At 37.4% G+C, this 21721-nt stretch overlaps 1 protein-coding gene across 1 annotated transcript in view; it reads right to left on the bottom strand.

Moving 5' to 3' along the window:
- The window catches only part of HMCN1 (hemicentin 1), a 470019-nt gene extending 462497 nt beyond the window's left edge, over window positions 1-7522 (bottom strand). Inside the window, 1 exon segment of the mRNA XM_030936855.1 lies at window positions 6915-7522. Coding sequence (XP_030792715.1) covers window positions 6915-7182 — 268 coding nt within the window. The 5' untranslated portion in view covers window positions 7183-7522.
- Between the last annotated feature and the right edge of the window lie 14199 nt (window positions 7523-21721).

Below are 21721 nucleotides of genomic sequence, written 5' to 3'. Positions count from 1 at the left end.
AAGCAACTGTTCCAGTAGTTGGACATGGCAATATAATTACAAAGATTTCCAAATCCTCTTTTCCCATTCTCTTTGAATTCTCTCCAAACAGGCTTTCACTCCCATCTCCTCCGTGAAACTGTTCTTGTTGAGTCACCAATGACTTCCACATTGCTAAACTGATTAGCCAATTCTTGATCCACCTTTTAAGTGACCAATTAGTTCTTCTTTGAAACAGTTCCTTGACTTCTAGTATAACATACTCTTCTCCTCCTACCCTGAGTTCAATCTCTTGGGCTGCTTTGCTGATTCATCCTCATCTATCTGACTGCTAAACATTGGAGTCCCAGGGCTAGGTTCTCAGACCTCTTCTCTTCTTCATTTATAGTCAGTCCCCCTTAATGATCTCATCTAGTCTAATTGTCCTAAATATCATCTATATGTATGTCTTTGGATCCCAAGACATCTCCCCTGGAACTTAAATCCCACATATCCAACTATCTTCTTATCTCTACTTGAGTATCAAGAGGCATCTCAGACTTTAACACCTAAAAATCAAAACTTCACCCTACCATCCTTTATCAAACCTGCTTCTTGCTCATTCTTCTCCATCTCAGTGAAAGGCCAAGCTACACTTCTATTCACTTGTCTTAGTCCATTCAGTGTAGTTACAACAGAATGCTTTAGGCTGGGTAATTTTTAAAGAAAAATGGTGTATTGGGCTCATGATTCTGGTGACTAGAAAGTTCAAAATTGGGCAGCTGCAACTGGTGAGGGCCTCATGCTGTTTCCACTCATAGTGGATGATGGAAGGGAGGTGGGGCATTGCAAAGAGATCACATGGCAAGAGAAGAAGCAAGAGAGAAAAACCAAGGAAGCCAGACTCTTTTAAACAACTTGCTCTTTTTTTTTTTTTTTTTTTTTTTTTTGAGATGGAGTCTGTTCTATTGCCCAGGCTTAAGTGCAATGGTCCAATCTCAGCTCACTGTAACCTCTGCCTCCAGGGTTCAAGCGATTTTCCTGCCTCAGCCTCCCAAGGAGCTGAGACTACAGGCATGTGCCACCACACCCAGCTAATTTTTGTATTTTTAGTGGAGACAGGGTTTCACCATGTTGGCCAGGCTGGTCTTGAACTGCTGACCTCAAGTAATCTGTCTGCCTCAGTCTCCCAAAGTGCTGGGATTACAGATGTGAAACACTGAGCTCCTCCCCACCCCCCACCCAATCAACTTACTCTTAAAAGGAACTAATCTATTCACATAAGAGCAAGAACTTGCCCTCAAGGGAAGACATTAACCTGTCCATGAGGGATCTACCTAAACACTTCCTACTAGGCCCTACCTCCCAACACTAACACACTGGGTATCAAATTTCCACATAAAATTTTTGGCATGGAAAAACCACATCCAAACCATAGCATCATTCAAGCCAAATCCTCAGAACCCGTCTTGTCTTCTTTATTTTTCTAAGCCCTCACATCCAGTTCTTCATTAAATCCTTTTGGATTCATCTTCAAAATATACAGAAAATCCAATTATTTCTCACACCTCCCACAGCCACCAACTTCATACAAGATATACCATCTTGTTTTGTCTGAATTATGCAATAGTGTCCTGTCTAGTCTCCCTGTTTCTGTCCTTGCTCAGTTCCGACTATTCTCAAACAACAGAATGATTATGTAGATGCATAAGTCAGATCATGTCACTTCTATGTTCAGAACCCTAAAATGGCAACCCATCTCACTCAGAGTAAAAGCCAAAGTCAAATGGACTACAAGCCCTTTCCTGAAATGATTCAACATATTTCTGACTTCACCCTCTAACTTCTTCCTATCACCCATTGTGTTCCAGACTCTGGTCTTTTCACTGTTCCCTGAACATGTCAGGATGCTCTTATCAGGAGAGTTTTTCATTTATTGTTTCTCCACCTGTAACATTCTTTCCATAGATATCCTCATTTCTCCCTCTCTCACCTCCTTCAAGTCTTTGATCAAATGTGACCTTTCAACTGAGGATTTCCCTAATGACCATATATAAAATCCCAACACCTTCAATCCACCTCAAACTCCCCATCCCTTTTCCTGCTTTTTATTTTCTCCATACCAATTATCATCATCAAAAATATCATATATATTTTAATTGTTTTCTTTATTGCCTGTGTCACTCCCCACCCCTGCAATAGAATGTAAGCTCATGAATGTAGGAGTTTTTATCTGTTTTACTCCCTTTCATGTGAAGCAAGGTCTGAAACATATAGGTGAGTGAATGAATGAATGCATGCATGAAGACTCACATAAGATATCCTGGGAAGAAAGTGGAGACACAATTGTGAAAGAGAAGAAAAAAGAGTTTTCTTTCTATGAAGTAACTCATTAAAACATACTGTCCTGTTCTCTCTCCTCCTGTCTCTGGTACCTGCCTTAAAGAGAAGAGAGGATATAAGAAAGTGAGTGATAAAAGAAGCTATAGTGAAAGAGAGATGATCAGCCCTCCTCAATGTTGTATTTCAAGGAAGAGAGGAATACATTTTGAGTGTTATGTAAAAAGCACAGTAAAAATTAATACATAAGAATCAAAAATTTCAATAACAGCATGTTGCACTAGCAAAGACATGGAATCAACCTAGATGCCCATTAATGATGGACTAGACAAAGAAAATATGGTACAGATACCCAGTGGAATACTACACAGCCATAGGAAAGAGTGAAATCATGTCCTTTTCGGTGACATGGATACAGCTGGAGGCCATTATCCTAAGCATATTAATGCAGGAACAGAAAACCAAATGCCATATGTTCTCACTTATAAGTAGGGGCTAAACACTGAGTACACATGTACACAAAGAGGTAGACAGACACTGGAACTTACTTGAGATGAGAGGATAGGAGGAGGATGAGAATTGAAAAGCTATCAGGTAGTACGCTCACTACCTGAATGATGAAATCATTTGTACACCAAACCCCAGTGGCACACAATTTACCCATGTAACAAGTCTGCACATGTGGCCCCTGAACCTAAAATGAAAGTTGGAAGAAAAAAAGAAGTTGCATGCTACATAAAGTGAATAATCTCCGGAATGAATTTACTTTCTATTTTTTTTGAATTATTTTAACTATAAGTAATAAGAGCCTTATAAATCTATGTGATATAACAAAGAACCTGTGCATTTTTCAAATAATAATAATCGTAATATATTGAGGAGGATGTGAAGAAATCGGAACCCTCACACACTGCTAGTGGGAATATAAAATGGTACAGCTGCTTTGGAAAACAGCTTGGCAGTTTCTCAAACAATTAAACATAGAGTTACTATGACCCAGCAATTCCACCTCCAGGTATATATCCAAAAGAAATGAAAACAACTGTCTACACAGAAACTTGTACATGAATATGGATGGGAGCATTGTTCACAATAATGTTTCAAAAGGTGGAAACAACTCAAATATCCATCATGGACTAACAGATAAATAAAATGTGGTGTATCATTCAATGGACTATTATTTGGCTATAAAAAGGGGAATGAAGTGCTAATACATGCTACAACATGGATGAATGTTGAAAATGTTATGCTAAAGTAAAAGAAGCCAGTCATAAAAGACCTCATAGAATACGATTCTACTTGTATAAAAGTCCAGAACAGAAAAATCTATAGAAGCAAAAAAATAGATTAGTGGCTGGTCAGGACTGAGGGGAAGATGATTGGGGTACAGGGGACTGATAGCTGAAGGATATGGGATTTGGTTTTGTGGTAATAAAGATGTCTACAATGGACTGTTGCAATGTTTGCACCTATCTGTAAATATACTAAAAAGCATCAAATTGTACATTTTAAGTGGATGAATTGTATGGTAAGGGGATTACATCTCAACAAAACCATTAAAAGTCAATACATTAACTGTGATTGTGAAAGTGGAAAATCCATCTTAACTATAGTTAAGTTACATCAAAATGAAAAGGTTGGCTCGCCTTTCCATGACCCCTGGTCATCTCTGGTACCTCCGCCTACTCTAGATACATGTGCTGCTAGTTCAACACAGTGCTTCTTACATGCACATGTTCTGAATGGTCTTATTTCATTTTCAACTTGTTAGACATCCTGCCTCCTGTACACCTATGTGCTCCATGTGTTTTAAATTTACTCCATCTGCAAACACACACCTTGCTCTAAACTGTAATGCAGGGCTCCAAAGCAAACATCTGCAAAGATCTAAAGGTTTATATCAAAAGACATAGAATATATCCCAGAATGTATCCATTATTTCATCTAGCTAAATGTGATAGATGTCAAAGGGCTTATAAGCATTCAAGATTACTATATAATCATATTAAATCCCATATGTTATTTCTTTCCATGTTGGTTGTGTCACTCAACCATAGGAATATGTGTTAGGGACTATGAAAACAACCATATGTAAAACAGAGTCATCACAATTAAAAGAGACCTTAGAGATATTCACATAGAATTCTCTCAATTTATATAGTTGATGACATTAAGACTCAAACAGTAAATGTACTTTTCTAATGTCACTCACTAAGACAGCCAATTCCCATTTAAGGTCCTTCCTGTCATTCCAAGATGCTCATGCCTATAATCCCAGCACTTTGGGAGGCCAAGGCAGGAGAATCACTTGAGACCAGGAGTTCAAGACCAACCTGGGCAACATAGTGGAACCCCTGTCTCTGCGAATAAAATAGTCAGGTGTGGTGGCATGTGTCTGTAGCCCCACCTACTTGGGAGGCTGAGGTGAGAGGACTGCTTGAGCCTAGGTGGTTGAGGCTGCAGTGAGCTGTGATAGTGCCACTGTACTCCAGCCTGGGTGACAGAGTGAGACCCTGTCTAAAAAAAAAAAAGCACAAAGAGGCCAAAAACTCTTTGAGAATTATACACACATACACACACAGAGGAAAGATATCCACAATCTAGTAAAGTGAATACTAATGTTAACAGTATGTTTTAACTTCAATTTCTCTCTTTATCTTCAAAAATATTATATTTTAAATAGCCTTACATAACATAAACATTTGGCCACTTCTCTCTACTTTGAATCACAATGTAAACAGAATTAATAATTCTGTTTAATTATATACATAATTAAGTTTATGAAACCAATTTAAATTAACCATTTTCTCATATTAGAAAAGCTCTTATTTATTCACTCATCTGTTACTAGCATGTCAAGTTTCCCCCACTTTAAATCATGATTGCTAAACTACAGGGAAAAAAACTACAGGAAAGTCAACTACAACAATACACAAACTTCACCACTTGGTAACAACTGAAAAGCAGGGCACCACAATACAATTCATTCCAATAATTTTTCATATCACTTCAAAATATCAGGATAGTCCAGTATCCATTTATAACTTGGGGCAATTTTTGTATTGTTTACGGCAATATAATTTCATAAGAGTTCTTTGGTGAAAAGCAAATCGTGGTGTTAGTGAAAAAACAAAATTTTACTTCATGTTTTAGCTAACTTCAGATTCATCCATATAGAAGAAACATATTCAAGGTATTCCGAAATAACAAAAACCTCAAACTGCATCACAGTCGGCATCTTGACATTTAATACATTGAAAATCACAACATATGAAGTGTCTTACTAAGACAGTAAACACAGCAAATAATCATTCTTTATTTAAATATAAATAATATTTCATGTTTAACCAATGTAGAAATTACAAATATGTGTAATTACATATATGTGATGTATGTATGTTATGTGTGTGTACATATATTACATATCCCAGAAGAGGACAGTTTGCTTTCATCATTTGAAGAGCATGAAAATCTGAGAGTTCTATTTCTCTTCAAATTTCTCCCAGTGCCATTGTTTAATAGTTAAAACCTGCCACATTTAATACGTACCAATAATATGAACTTATGTACCTTTGCTAAATGCACAGGAAAGAATTCGAGATTGCCGATATCACACTCTCATTGTGAAGAGGTTGTGTCAAGTCCTTCTCGAGAAAGGACAGTTTCAAAAGCAGGAAAAGTGTGGGAGAACAGTGGGGGAGGGCTGTTAAGAAATCAGTGCTTTATTTATTTAACTGGGCAGCAACTTGTGCTAATGAAACTCAGGTGGACATTAGACTGCCAGCCCCAGGGCTCCCCTTGCAAGGCTACCCTCAGCTATGGCAATGGGGGCTCCTATAAGCCTCACAGAGAGGTGCTACTTTAAAGAGAAACTGAAAAAAGTAAATAGGATCATATTACAGTGGAGCCGCTGAAACCCATGGCTTTAGGGCAAAAATGAAGTTATTTCGCTTCAACTACCTTTAAAAAGCACAGACATTCCGAATTACATGCAGTTCTACTGCAGGAGACATGGATGTAATGTTTATACCCATCTGTGAACCTATCTAATCATGCCCTGGTGCAAAGATGAATAGATTCAGTTAAGAAATGATTGGTTTCTCTCTTTTCTTTTCATGTCTTCAGTTCCACTAGTAGTTACTACTTACAGGCTTCCTTGTGTCTCACACAACAGGTTTTTCCCCCTCTTAAATGAGAGTTATCCTCAGACTGTGCTTTCAATCCGGATGTTAGCCCCTAAAGCTTTGCTGCTATAAATTCGTGTCCAAGTCTGCCTTCGTAATTGAACATGCTTTAGTTCTAAAATCTAAGTGAGTTAAGTGATTTTGATGTCGTTGCCCAAGATTTTTGGTTTTGTTTTTCATAACTCCACATTTCCAGGTTTGAGGACCACTGTACAAGTTCCCTAAACAAGCCATCTCCACCAGGGCTGAGATTTAAGTAGGTATCGATGAGCAAACCCAGACGCCAGCAAGCAATTCTTTGTTACAACTATATTCAGCTGCACATTTTTTTAAAATGGTTTTGAAACTTCCTGACAAACAATTTCATTCACAGCATAAGAAATAATGTAATCATGACACATAGCAAAGACAAAGTATAAATATTTCCCTTACCTGGATCATGGAAAGGCACCAACGCAAAGTTGAAAAGAGGTCTCTTAGGTCTTTTCAAAGATGTCTCCAAAATTTTGGAAGCCCCTTCAATCACCTGAACTAAATCATCATACATAGAACCAGTCACATCAAACACAAAAGCCAACGTGGAGGCCCCCTCGGGAATTTCCTCAGCTCTGATCTCTGACTGGGGGCTCGCATCTTGAGCTAGGGAAGAATAAAGAAGAGCAAACAGAAATACTGTATGGACAACTTCCCTGGAAATCATTTTCTTTTTTTTTTCCACTTCTTTTCCCCCTGAGCGCCTAAGCACTGTGCTTAGTCCTCCTCAACAACAGGCAGGGGGTTTCCTCTCAAAGTAACTCATCAGACTCTTGGAATCTCTGAACTAGCAAAAAGTTTGGCGCTGAGAATCGAGGGGACAAGCACCAAACTCGAATCCCTCCAAGGGCTGGGCAGGGCAGGGATGCGGCAGCTTTTGTCTGGATGCGGCTTCCTCCTGGACGGCTATCTGCCCGCGGGCCCTGGACAGCCTGTGGCGGAGTGCTGGCGGCGCGCCGGGTCCATGCCCCGGGGGCAACTCTGAGCCTGCGGCGCCGCGGCCCGAGTCCCGCTGCCCTCGCCGCCGCCGCTGCTCTCCGCCTGGGCCGGCGACTGAGGTTCCCAACTTTCCACTGTTTGCAGCTCACGAGCGACGAGGGGAAGCCTGTCTCGGCCTCGCCTCCTGATTGGCCAGTTGCCGTCCTCCCTCCTTTGCTCTGGAGGCCCCCCTGGAGGGTGACTTTTCCCTCAACTGATTGTATGGTCAATTCAGTACCAGGGAAGCGCTTACAGTGTCAGCTCGGTTCCCACCGGCACCGTTCCTAACCTGCAAAACCCTAGTGTAAACAATGGCTTTCAAGAATGTGTGGCAAAGACCCAAACCGAGGGACACCACACTAGCACAAAGGGAATTTTGTTTTTCTATCGTGTACAATGCAGCTTCGGACACCTCTCCTAATTCCCCACAGAAGTCAAGACGCCCCAGCCCAGCCTCCCACCTCTCAGCCCACAACTCGGCCCAGCCAGGAGGGGGAGCTGGAAAATTCTCTCAGCTGGGAGGCAGCCACACTATGGCTCTTTGATCTCCTCAGAGACCGTGGACTGCGAAGAAGGGAGGGAGGAGAAGGCTGTAGGGGCAAGACGCCCAGGAAGAGGAAAGGGGCTGCTGAGGGAAATGAGAGACAAGAACTGGGTAGTCACTAATTGTAGGGGGGAATGTGAATACAGGATGGAAAGCCCCGTAGAAAGGACAAGGAGGAGGGGCGGGAGAGGTGTGGGGAAAGAGTGAGACATTGCATTCATACAAAGAGAAAATTGATTGTTTAATTGTATTACGAAGATTCACATTTGCTGAGCAGTTTGAATCCTACACGCAGCATAGTAAGGCAGAATAATATCCCCGTTTCAAATTTCCTCCCCCGGAACAGTCATGTCTCAGGTCTCAGCCAAAGATCCATTAGAAAGGTGCTCCCCTCTATGGCATTTTCTTGCCAGCCAAGAAGGAAACCTCACCCTGGAAGAGAGGCCAACGTTTTTCCGTGTTGTGATTGCTATATACATTACAGTACTAATAACAGAGATAATAGGATAAGCAAAGAAAGTCTACCATGAACTAAGGATTCTTTGTGTCATTTGAATAAAAACGCATTTCCTTCCTGGAAAAGGAGTTGTCCAGATCCCAGCATTTAAAGAGGGGCAAATAGGCATCCTGACCTCTGTTTGGATGTATATTAGACCGCCCACCCGACGGGGACGCAGCCTGCGAAAGAGTCAGCTCCCACTAACTTTTTGTAGTCTACAACTGTCGTCTCTTTTCAGCCCCAGCGGCTGTGGAACCCGAGTTTATGATACTGATAAGTCATGTCACTTAAAGGAAGCAGACAGGCCATTTGGGCTGAGTGGGAATATGAGAGGAAAGGGGGAAGGTACTTCCTTTCCAAGCAGTATTTAGAGAATGCTGTTTGAGTCTCCCATTCTGTTGTTTATTTAAAAAGGATTTCATTCTAAGTCCCAGAGACCTGAGCTATTCCAGGTGCTCAAGGGAGGCCACAGAGCCTAGTGATTAAGAGTTCTGGGTCAGATACCCTGGGTTCAAAGCCCAGCTGTGACATTTAACTGTGTGACCTTCAGAAGGTTACCAAACTTTTTCAGACCTGTGTTTACTCAACTGTAAATGGGAATAATGATAGCTTCCACCTATTAAGGATTAAATGATCTATAAGTGGTCCGTGTGCACTTGAAAAGAATGCTATTGGGTGGAATGTTCTGTAAATGTTAATTAGGTCTAGTTGTTTAATAATGTTCCAATCTTCTATACCCTTAGTGATTTCTGCCTATTTGTTCTATCAGTTGTTGAGAGTGGTACTGAAATCTCTGATAATTGCGGATTTGTGTATTTCTTCTTGCAGTTCTATAAGTCTTAGCTCATGTATTTGAAGCTCTGTGGTTAGTTACATAAGCATTTAGGATTATTATGTCCTCTTGATGAATTGATGCCTTTATCATTATGAAGTTGCCTTCATTGTCCCTGGTGGTATTCTTTGTTCCAAAATATACTTTGTCTGATATTAACACTCCAACTTTCTTTTGATTAGTGTTGCATGCTGTATCATTTTCCATCCTTTCACCTTTATTTTTTTCTTTGTATTTAAAGTATATTTTAGGTAGTCACCCTAAAATTGGGTCTTACTTTTTCATCCAGTCTAATAATCTCTGCCTGTTAATTTGTGTGCTTAGATGTTTTACACTCAATGCGATTATGGATATGGTTGAGTTTAAATCTGCCATCATGATATGTGTTTTCTATTTGTCCCATCTATTCTTTGTTCCTTTTTCTTGCCTTCTTTTTGAATATTTTTTATGATTCCATTTTATTTCCATTGCTAGTTTATTAGCTAAGACTCTTTATTTTAGTGGTTGCTTTACAGTTTATAGTATACATATTTACTAGCCTTTCTTCATGCAGTGTTATACTACTTCATGTATAAGAACCTTAAGACTAGTATACATCCATTTCTCCCCTCCTGACTTTTTACTACTTTTGTCATCCATTTTTATTGCATATTACTATATTTTAAATCCCATATTACATTGATTTTTTTTGCATAAGGAGTCAGTTATCTTTTACAGAGATCTAAATAAGAAGAATTTAGCATATTTACCCATGTAGTTATCATTTTTTGTGCTGTTCATTTCTTTGTGTAGATCCGGATTTCCAGCTGATACCATTTTCCTCCTCCCTGAGAGACTTTCTTTAATAATTCCAGTAATGCAGTTCTACTAGAGACAAATTATTTCACTTTTGTATGTTTGGAAAAGTTTTTATTTCACTTTGTTTTTCAAAGATTTTTTTTCTTTTTTTTTTTTCTTTTTTCTTTTTTTTTTTTTTTTTGCGGAGTAAAGAATTCTAGGTAGACAAGTTTTTGTTTTTGTTTTTGTTTTAGTATTTCCATTTGTCTTCTTGCTTGTATTGTTTCCAATAAAAATAAAATCTCTATCATCTTTGTACTTACTTGTTCTATATAAACAACGTCTCTTTTCTCTTGATGTTAAAAGTTTTTTTATTGTTACTCTTTTTGAGCAATTTGATTATGATGTGTAATTGATGTGGCTCCCCTCATATTTCTTGTACTTCTTCCATCTGTTTTCATCAAATTTGGACATTTGAGGCCATTATTTTTTCTGTCTTCAACCTCCTTTCCTTTAGGGGCCCCAACGACACATATATGAAGCTACTTAAAGTTCTTCCACAGTGCACTGATGCTCTGTTCATTTTGTTTTTAAATATTGTTTTCTTTTATCACTATGCTTCATTTTTTATAGTTTCCATAACTATTTCTTCAAGTTCATTAACCTTTACTTCTCCACTATCTAATCCGCCAATTGCCTCATCCAATATATATTTCATCTCAGGCATTGTAGTTTTCAACTCTAGAAGTTTAATTTGGATCTTTTTTATGTATTCCTTTTCTCCCTTTAAGTGTATAAATAGATAGAACACAGTCATAATAACTTTAATGTGTGCATTTGATAATTTTAATATCTGTGTCAGTTCTGGATCAGTTTCAATTGGTCAGTACTCGTACTTGTTATGGATTGTATTTTCTTGTCTTTTCAGGCCTCATAATCCTTGACTACCTATCAGACATAGTGAATTTAACCTTGTTAGGATAACAAGGATATCTTTGTATTCCTATCAATATGCTTGAGCTTTATTCTGGGACAGAATTAAGTTGCTTAGAAACAGTTTGATCCTTTTAGGGTTTGCTTTTAAAATTTGTTAGGTGAAACCAAAGCAGTATTCAGTCTACGCCTAAGTATTTCCACTACTGAGAAAAGACCTTTCTGTATACTCTGCCAAGTACTCTATGAATCATGGGGTTTTCTAGTCTGACTAGAGATGGTTTGGAGTGTGACCCCAGGGTACAGGCATGAGGGGTAGAGATAATGAAGTAAGGAAGAAAGGATAGCCAATATAATAGTACATTATCAAGTTGATTGCTTGTAGGTCTTTCGTAGCTTCACTACCATCAAGTGGGTGATAGCACTCATGAATGTATTTAAAATCCACAAGGCGCCATAGTTGGGAAAGAAAAAAGGAACATCCAATACCTAAAAGGCATTTTTACGTGCATATGTATATATGTAGAAATAGACCTATATCTTCCATAATCTCCAATCCATCTCTTAAGTCTCATATATTGATGAATGTATGACTTGGGACACAGGAGGGTCTCTTATTCCTTTTCAATAAAGTTTAGTCTTATATTAAAATGTAGTTTTCTGGGACAAAGTAGTCCCTGGACGGAAATCTTACTTACACTTTAGAATAAATGCACCCCTGAAATTAGATTTTGACAAGCAGTCAGCTGAGAATACCAAGAATATAAATCAAGAGAACATGATTCAGTTAGGAAAAGGGCCCAGACCAGGATGAGAATAGGAGGGGTTGGGATAAAAGAGCAGGAGGGGTTGGGATAAAAAACAACAATAGTGAAGCTTAAGTGAAAGTATTACTCAGGAATAACAATATATGAAGTGGTGAATAACAAGTATCCAATAAACTAAACTAATCCAAGTAATTATTGGGTATTATCCAATATTGCCCCTTATTTGACAGATAGAGTAATTAAAATCCATAAAAATGGCATAGTTAATAACCTGAACCCTCTATTGTCTCTTAACACCAAACTGTACTCAGTTGTTTACTTATTCATTCCTCAAGAAATTTCTGGAATACCTGTTATTTAGCCAGGGATTATACTATGTACTAGAGAGAGAAAACTCAGTCCCTGCCCTCAAGGCACTTACAGTCTTGTAGGTCTCAGCAAACAGCTTAAGAAAGTCCTGAAAAATTAAACCTAGCATTCTTAGGAAGCAAATAGGGCAGGCATCTCTCTCAGGAAAGGCAAATCAGGGAAGGTGTTCCAGAAAGTATGGCATCTCAAGTAAGTGTAGAATATGTAGAAACTTACCAGGCCTCAGTTGGGCTTGGGAGTGAAGGGACATGGCCCATTTATAGAACTGCAGGTAAGGTTCAAGTGTGGAGAAAGTACAAAAGGGAGCCAAGCATAGATCATGTGCAGCCTTGATACCAGTTGTAAAGGCTTGGATTATATCCTAAAGACACCAAAGGACTTTAAGCTGAAGAGTAAAAAGAGTTATACATTACAAAACCACTGGATGTGTGAGAGATGGAATAAGGGAAATAAATTGGAAAAAAAAGAACAAAAATAGGAGTAGGTTGCAATAATAATATTGATGACATTCTTCATCTAAGGAAACTGAGACTTGGAGAGTTAAGCAATTTGCCTAAATTCTATGCTAGCAAGCAGTAGAGCCAAGATTTGAACCCAAGCAATCTCACTCCAGAGCCTCTGCTGTTCACTGCTTTGCAAAGCAGCCTTCTAGCTATAAGTACAAGGAGGTGAACTAAAATAATAGTAATGGATAATGCAAGGAGTGACAAGAATTCAAGATCAACATGATTTGGTAATTTTCAGTTGCTTTTTATGAAAAGAGCTGCATAGGTAGCTCCAAAGAAGGACAAATCAAAAATACTCTTTAAAGGCTATGGGGACAGAGACAGGGAGAAAAGAGAAAAGTAAAAGACCTTTTCAGTTTATCAGGAACTGATACCTATCCTTAGAAGTCCTAAGAGGGAGGGAATGAAAGCAGAGAAGGGAGTTACCTCTTCTAAAGTTTACATACACAATGGTGGACTTTGCAGCAACATGTAGCAGATTATGGGACATTTCTAGTTTCACGATAACAATCACCGAATTATTCTCAAAAGTCTCCTTACATAGATTCTCATCATTAATGTTATATTGGATGGTAGGGATGGGGGAATGAGGCAAAGGAAAAGGTAACATTGTTTTTTTCTGTAGTTCAGCACATTTCCGATAATGTCATTGCTAAAATCCTGTCTCGAATTCAGTTTTCTCCCTCGAAATTCTTCTACCTGCTCTGGAGAAGATAAGACTGTGCTTACTGTTTAAATATTTTAAGTGATTGTTTAATTGGAAGCATTCATCACACTGGGCCTGATAAAGCCTAGTTCAGAAAAACTTTGAATTAATAAGGGTTGTGAAGATGATTGCTATAAAGCAGTATGCAAAAACACTACTATAAAGCAGTATGCAAAAACTGCCTCCTGCAAATCACTAAATGGTTTGATGTTATTCTCAATGATCCTTCCCATAATGTCTTGTTCTCTAGGTAATGAGACCCACCGTTATTTTATGTTTGCTTTAGTATATTTCTACAGGGCAAGTAACTTGCTATTGCCATTGACTTTAAAGTACAGTACTTTTGCACCAACCATAATGGTTATACTTGGCAATTCTATGACACTTTAAAAAAAAAAGAAAGATTATTTGTTCTTCTCTTTTCTCCTTTAAGAAGGCAATAAAAGGACAGAAAGTCATCATGTTATAACTGGAAAACTAATCACATAGAATATTCTCTTATACTAATCAAGTTTAAGTCTGGAATTAGTTTATATAAAACAGATGTTTACATTCTTATTCTCCTTTGGTACTAAAGAGAAAAAAAGCACAGAATAACTCTCATGGCATACTTTGGGGAATGTAATACTCAGCCTCTACTTTTTTTTAATGAAGCCAGGAAGCCTTTGGTCAGCTAGGCGAACAAGCAGAAGAGGGAAAAGCACCAAGGGCCCAGTCTTTTACTCCTTATATAGGCAACATTTCCATCATAAAACAGGAAGTATGCTGCCTCAGAAGAGAAAACTGGCTCACAACAAATCCAAAAGGACATAGAAAACATGGGTCTGGTAGCTTATCCAAAAGGAGCTGCTCTTTAGGCTCAGCTGGGGCCCTAGTTTTCTAAGACTTGTGATTCTGATTTGTTTATCAGTTGTGGTCCTCTCTACAAGGAACTCAGCTCTCCATCCCAGCATACATACCCCCAAATAAAGATTAAGACTTTCAGGCTATCCTCATACTACTTGAGGAAAAGTCTTGTAAACCCTAACTAAATGCTTAATGAGGAATAGAGACTAGAACCAAAAATATCTCTGCTTCATTTTATGAAACAAAGATAGAAGAAATGAAAATTTATTCTCAATGATCCCTTCTTGAGATGTCCTCTCAAACTTCCCCATTACTCTCACAGGTAGCTACTATCTCCATAAAGTCAGGGCCCAAGCAACTCTCATACCCAGTCTCTTCTGCTCCTTTACCCCAATTCAAAAGCTGGAAAAAATTTTAAAGATCGTTCTTCTACTCTAGGATCTTATACAGAGAGAAAACTGAGGCCCAGAGGATGACTTGTCTAAGATCTCACAAAAAAAATTTGAGACAGTGCAGAAGTATATTTTGAGCTTGTGAATGATCACTCTTGCACCTTACCAGATATATATGATATATATATTTTTTGATACAGAGTCTCACTCTGTTGCCCAGGCTGGAGTGCAGTGGCATTATCTTGGCTCACTGCAACCATCTCCCAGGTTCAAGTGATTCTCCTGCCTCAGCCTCCCAAGTAGCTGGGACTACAGGCGTATGCCACCATGCCCAGCTAATTTTTGTATTTTTAGTAGAGATGGGGTTTCACCATGTTGGCCAGGTCAGTCTCAAATACCTGACCTCAAGTAATTGGCCCACCTCAGCCTCCCAAAGTGCTGGAATTATAGGCGTGAGCCACCACACTCAGCCTTAAGTGCTTTATATGTATTAACGCACTATCCCCTTTAATTCTCATTTCAAAACTATAAGATAGCTAATAGAATGATCCCCATTTCATAGAAGGGGAAATTAAAGATGAAATTAACACGAAGAGGTTAAGTCATCTGTTCAAGTTCTCACAGCTCATTCTTCTCCCTTTCACTTTTATTCTCCTTCTTTTGCCTTTAGTCTACATTTTCCCTATGACTTTACGGTAAAATTGAAAATTTTTAAACTTTGAAATATACAATTACTTTATAGTATATTGCAAACTTTCATCATTAATATGATATATACATTATAATTATATTGATCTTTTCAGAAAAAAAAAAAAAAAAAAAACACAGAGTTTTGGGTTCTTTTGCTTTGTGAATTATCCATGAGGCATTATTTGTTTTTGAATGAGCTTTTCCTGCTCATGAGTATTTTTCTGACCTTTCTCTCTGATTTACAAATTCAAAGTAATTTCATAATTTTCCTCCAATGCCATGAACTCCTTGGAAATAAGGGCTGTGTTTTATTCATTTTTATAAACACATAGTGTTTTATTCATTTTTATACAGTAGGAATTCAATAATGTTTCTTTGATGAGTTGCTAAATTCATTATGATTAATAATGATAACCATAACTGCCATCTGAGTACTTTAAGCATATTTTGTGTGTGTGTGTGTGTGTGTGTGTGTATGTGTGTACACACACATATATACATACATACATATATGTTTTCAGATGCAGGATCTTGCTGTATTTCCCAGGCTGGTCTCAAACTCCTTGGCTCAAGTAACCCTTCCACCTCAGCCCCAACTCCCCCTACCCCCCATAGCAAGGCATGCGTCTCCATGCACAACAACTTTAAGTATATTCTTAGCACATGAGTGAACTCATGAACACATTTAATATTCATAACGACCTTGTAAGATAAGTATTCCTACAACCATCTCAAAGATAAGCAAACTAAATTCAGAACGACAAGCAATTTATCCAAGATCACTTCCATGGCATGTAGTACAGTCAGCCAGGAGTAAAACTCAGGTCTTGGAGGACTCTTTCTAATACACTCTATTGCCACCATGCAAAATAATTTTATTATTAGCCTAAATATGATATTCCTAGTAAAATAAATGTTCTGTAGAGAAAGGTAATCATTCTAAGTCCAAAATCATTGTTTGAATCATTTTGTTTAGGTGAAACATCATTACTTACTTCCAGATAGGTAACAAAAGAAGTGAGGACAATTTAGCAGAATGTAGTTTTAAAAATATCATAAAAGCTTTTTTAAAAAAACATAGTATGAAGTTGTGAATATCTAGTCACTCATCTGCTTATGAAAAGGAAACATCCATTCATGCCTATGACCAGATTCCATTAAACATAAGGAGCTTGAAAAAGGGGCAGATCAATATTCTAACATGGATTTACTTGATGTTGAAGAATATGAAAAGATATTAGAGTACAGGTTGGGTAGTAGGTATAATCTATTCTTTTTTTCTCCTTTTTCAGATCTCCTTCTCGTATCTTCAAAGTAGGGATTTTCCTAGGCAAAGGCTTTAATTATACATGGTAAAATCCCAGAATTCAGAGAGGAAAAAGAATTTTGAAAATCCGAAAAACACCTACTATTCTAGACAACTAGATAATCCATCCTAGTTTTAAGGAACAGTCACCAATTTCTCTTCTTATCTTACATTCTAGCATTCAGTAACTCTCTATCGCACAATGTTTTCCCTCGCATTTCTTCTAATGCAATTTTAGCCTCTTTCTTCTTGTTCTGTTTACAGAAAAACTAGAGCCAGTCACAATCTTTCACATACTTTTTTTCCTTACCAATTAATGAAAGAAGAAAAGTTTTGGCTTCAATAATAATAAACTGTGTCCAGGCCTTCTGTCTTTACTTAAAAAATAGCTTAGTCCATTTAAATCATACTAATCAAAAGGCAGTAAATAATTCCAGGTTGCTCTGGAGAAATAGTAGAATGCATCATAAACACCAGTCTTCTTTCTTTCTTTCTTTCCTTTTTATTTTCAGCCTACACTGAGTTAAAAATATATATATTTTTTAAGTAACAAGTCCCCAGAAGGCTACAGTGATCCTTTGGTGATGGAGTAGAATTGGTCACATCAGCATGAACTCATGTTTGACTTAATGCAGAATAACATGAGTATATATTAATAAATACTCACAGATATATGTATATATATTAGCATACACATGTATATTCTTGCTCTGTCAGCTGAGATGGCCTAAAATTAATGACATCTCAATAGCAATGAGCACAATTAGTGCCCAAATATTGATTTTTCTTTTTACCAGCTTGACTTCAAAATACATCAAATACTGATTTCTAATGCCAATTTCCCATAAAATAAACCAGGATTCTTTGCAGAAATTCCTAGATTCTAAGACTAGGACAAGGAATATATAAGATGAGCATCTTATTGTGGCCGGAAATGAAGGAAATGCAAAACATAAAAATGTAAAACACACATGCACACAATGGTGGGATATGTTAGATACAGGTGCCAGTTAAAAGAATACCCAGTGAACAGAGCTGTAACAATTTAAGCAACAAAATAAATAAAATAATATTAAATTAAAACTCAAAATATAAAATAAATATGCTGAGTCCATAAGGATATAAGTTGAGTAAATAAATAAAGGAATATAGACAAACCTCCCAAGCAAAAGAATTCAAAATAGTATATATCATACTCCCACTTCAATGAGATGGAGGATGTGTGGGCTGCACATGATGTCTTGCTCCCAAAGAATACAGTGAAAGAAAGGTAGAAAATAACTTTACAGAGGAGAAACCTGTCAAACACTACCTCCACCAGATGAGCAAGTTTAACAACAGGGATAAGTCATGTCAATAGCATGTACTCTTGATATAATGTGATGAGAATAGCATCTGTGGCCTTCCTTTCAGGAATCCCCCCAAGATTTCTTGTCATAATCTAGAGAAGCCTAATGTGTAATGTATCCTGGATAGAATATTGGAACAGAAAAGGTATAGCTGAGGAAACATGAATAAAGTATGGAGTTTAGTTGATGATAATGTTTAATACTGGTTCATTAGTTATAACAAATGTACCATACCAATATAAGATGTTAGCCATACTAGAAACTGGGTGTAGCATATATGGTAGCTCTCTGATCTATCTTCATAACTTTTTTATAAACCTGAAACTATTGTAAAGTTCAAGTTTATGTACAATTAAATAAATAAGTTGTAAAAAGTAGCTACCAAATCATTTTTAAAGAGGCATGAATATGATCATATCAAGAAATACAAATTATTTTTATTAGTCATTTGTCATCTACACAATGAAGTGAATTAAGTAATCCATCAAAATTTATGTCAACCTAAATAGCAGACAGAAAGAGGCTCTCTAAAAGAAAATAATATTGGCCGGGCGCGGTGGCTCAAGCCTGTAATCCCAGCACTTTGGGAGGCCGAGACGGGCGGATCACAAGGTCAGGAGATCGAAACCATCCTGGCTAATACGGTGAAACCCCGTCTCTACTAAAGAATACAAAAAAAACTAGCCGGGCGACGAGGCGGGCACCTGTAGTCCCAGCTACTTGGGAGGCGGAGGCAGGAGAATGGCGTAAACCTGGGAGGCGGAGCTTGCAGTGAGCTGAGATCCGGCCACCGCACTCCAGCCCGGGCAACAGAGCCAGACTCCGTCTCAAAAAAAAAAAAAAAAAAGAAAAAGAAAATAATATTTATTCAAGAATAGGGCATTGCAGTGGGAATAGGCATGTCATAATAAATATGTGTGTATTCAGGGTGTATTCAGGGAGGTAAAGGAAGACAAATATTTTTAAAGGAAAAATGAAGAGAACTACATAATTTTTGAGGCAATTATTCTTGCTGCAAAGATCAATAAATAACTAGGGTATCATCAGTTCAAGACTGGACAGGCAGTTAATGGGCAGATGTCCTCAAGGAAGAATTTTTTTTGTGTGTAAGGCTATTATGGCCTTTTGCAAGGTTGAACTTTTTGCAGTCTTTTGTGATAGTTTTTTTTAATCTGGCATTTGTGCATGAGAACCCTCCCTTCATAAGCTTCCGTGGCTCTATTTGTCAGGGCTTTTGAAAACACAAGTGACTCCATTTTGATTCTGATAACTTTCACATTCATAAGTGTATTTTACCCTTGGAATAAAGTCTTACACTTAGAAGACAAAACATCTAAAAGAAATTCTGTCAGTCCTATGGGAAATCAAACTACTAAAGGCACTACATAGCATAAATAAACATTGGAAATGTGCCCTAAAACAATAATGCTGTTGTTGCTTATGGCCATACAGCAAATTATTGCCACTAAGTCAAGGCTTCAAAAGGATAGCATTAAATCACTGAAACACTGGGAGTAGAAGAGATTCATACTTTTTTCAAAAAATTTATCTATTAACATAATAAATTGCAACTGCTTTAATCAGAAGAGTTTGCTAACGAGGCTAAAGTCATTAAAATGTGGATCACTTAGTTTGATTACATTTGATGACAAACTCCAGCTCAATACTAGCTTGTTGCCTTGCAGCTGTTAGTCAATGCGGAACAAGAGTGTGCCTACATCACCATAAACCCAAACATTCCCACCCAAAATTACCTAAACAGAATGCGTTACTGACGGTAGATCAGGTTGTTATTTTCTTATGGAACTTGACCTTATTAACCCAGGCAAAGAATCTTGAGCAGAGCAAAGAAAGTGCTACTCTAAATGACTCTGATGGGAAAACTGCCGAGATTTGATGGGCAAATTTCAGAAAAATCCTTCCACTCACACTGCAGCTAATCCCACATCTTCCAGTAGAGAATTTGCAGTACTACATTTAAGGCATCTCTGCAAATTTCTTTTCCTGCGACTTTTAGTCTGGCCAAAAACCTAAACATCAAGAGTACACAGAAGAAGGTTTCTTCCCACTAGGCCTGTAGTTTTTGCCTTAAGGTGGAGTTTCTAAAAACAAATGTATAATGAATTATTGGAAACATAAGACTCATTCAGTCATCCCCAAAGTCCATTCCCTCATGTTAAATATTTATCTATATGGTGAAACAGAGTATAGATTTAGAAATGCATTTAACAGATGTTGAAACAAAAATCTGGCATAATGCCAACTAATTCAAACTGCCAACATAGTTGCTAATATCCTATGTAGGTGAAATAATAATAACTACATACCAAAATTGAGAAAATAAGATACATAGATACTGAGCAGACACATATTGACTCACTCACAATTTATATTGTATCTCTCCTTTTAATTCAGCCTAAAAATATCAATTTGAGTCTTTCTGACTTTAGTTCTGTCAAGTGGCTTGTTTAATTCAATCAGCACTTGACAAATAATATTTTAATTTCCATAATCTTACTTTTTATAAATGCAGTCTAGCCAAATATCCTTACCAATATTAAGTAAGCCTTGGAACTCTCCTATGGAAAGTTCAGCAATAGCTTTCATCTTTTACTAATCTAAGCTATGGTGATTAAATTCATTGATTTAAGGTTACTCTAAAATTGCTGGAAAGACCAAAAATCACTTTCCAAAGTGCTATCTGAAACATTCAAAGAAGGCATGCACAGAAATGATTGCATTCTAAATGAGAGGGGAGTGTAAGAAGTTTTCATCCCACCCTTGGCCTCCACCCAACCCCATACACACATATCTATTGGATCAGCATTTATTTACTTATAAGTTATTCAATGAATAGTCACTGAAAACTTTCTGTGTGCTGGAGAACAGGGAAATACCATAAAGAGATGGTAACCCTCCAGGTGAATTATAACCAGCAAATGTCTAGAGTTTTCATAGCAATGAAAATAAATAAGCTTAATATTTATCAGAGATGTTGGAATTCTAATACTCAACACCATGTTTTATCTTCACTTCTACTATGTTCCTGCTCGTATCTGCCAGAAACAAAAATACTTTATAGCCTAAGATTTCTACCAAATAGCTATTTTATACTTAACGGTTTAAAATCAGTGGAGGTATTAGGAGTGTGAAAACTAATATTGCCCTCTGCTGGCAGATTCCTCAAATAGAAAGCGCTGTGTTTTGCTATTTGTAGCTTATTCCTCATTCTTTTGTGGTACATTTTAACATTAAGAGATTAGAGTTTGCTTCTTGTAAGTAACATTTGGAATTTCTTCTGAAACAAAGTCCAAAATGTCTGGGAAATGGAGATAAATATCTCATTAGCAACAACCAAAATAAATACTTTAAAAAATATAGCTCTACCCACGTGATGTAAAGGCATTGTCTCACAGCACAGCAGTTTAAAATTCAGGGATATCTTAATATCATTTAATTGAATCTGAATCTAATTCTCCAAGATTCTCCAGGCTTCTACAAACTAGATAGCTCTGAAATTTTTAAGTAGTCCTTATCAGAGCATATAATAGACAATTATGCCTCTCTCTCTCTCTCTCTTTTTTTTTTTTTTTTTTTTTTTAACCATTGTGGTATATGAATTCATTCCAGTTAAAGTCTCAGATGTGGCATGAAATTTGGGGACATGACTATCCCAGGATATTTGATAAACTCTCAGTTTGAAAGGCTTTAT

Source organism: Rhinopithecus roxellana, chromosome 8 (genome assembly GCF_007565055.1).
Source record: "Rhinopithecus roxellana isolate Shanxi Qingling chromosome 8, ASM756505v1, whole genome shotgun sequence".
Lineage (NCBI taxonomy): Eukaryota > Metazoa > Chordata > Mammalia > Primates > Cercopithecidae > Rhinopithecus > Rhinopithecus roxellana.
Note: the sequence above shows the minus strand (reverse complement) of the source record. Positions and strands in the feature narration are given on the sequence as shown.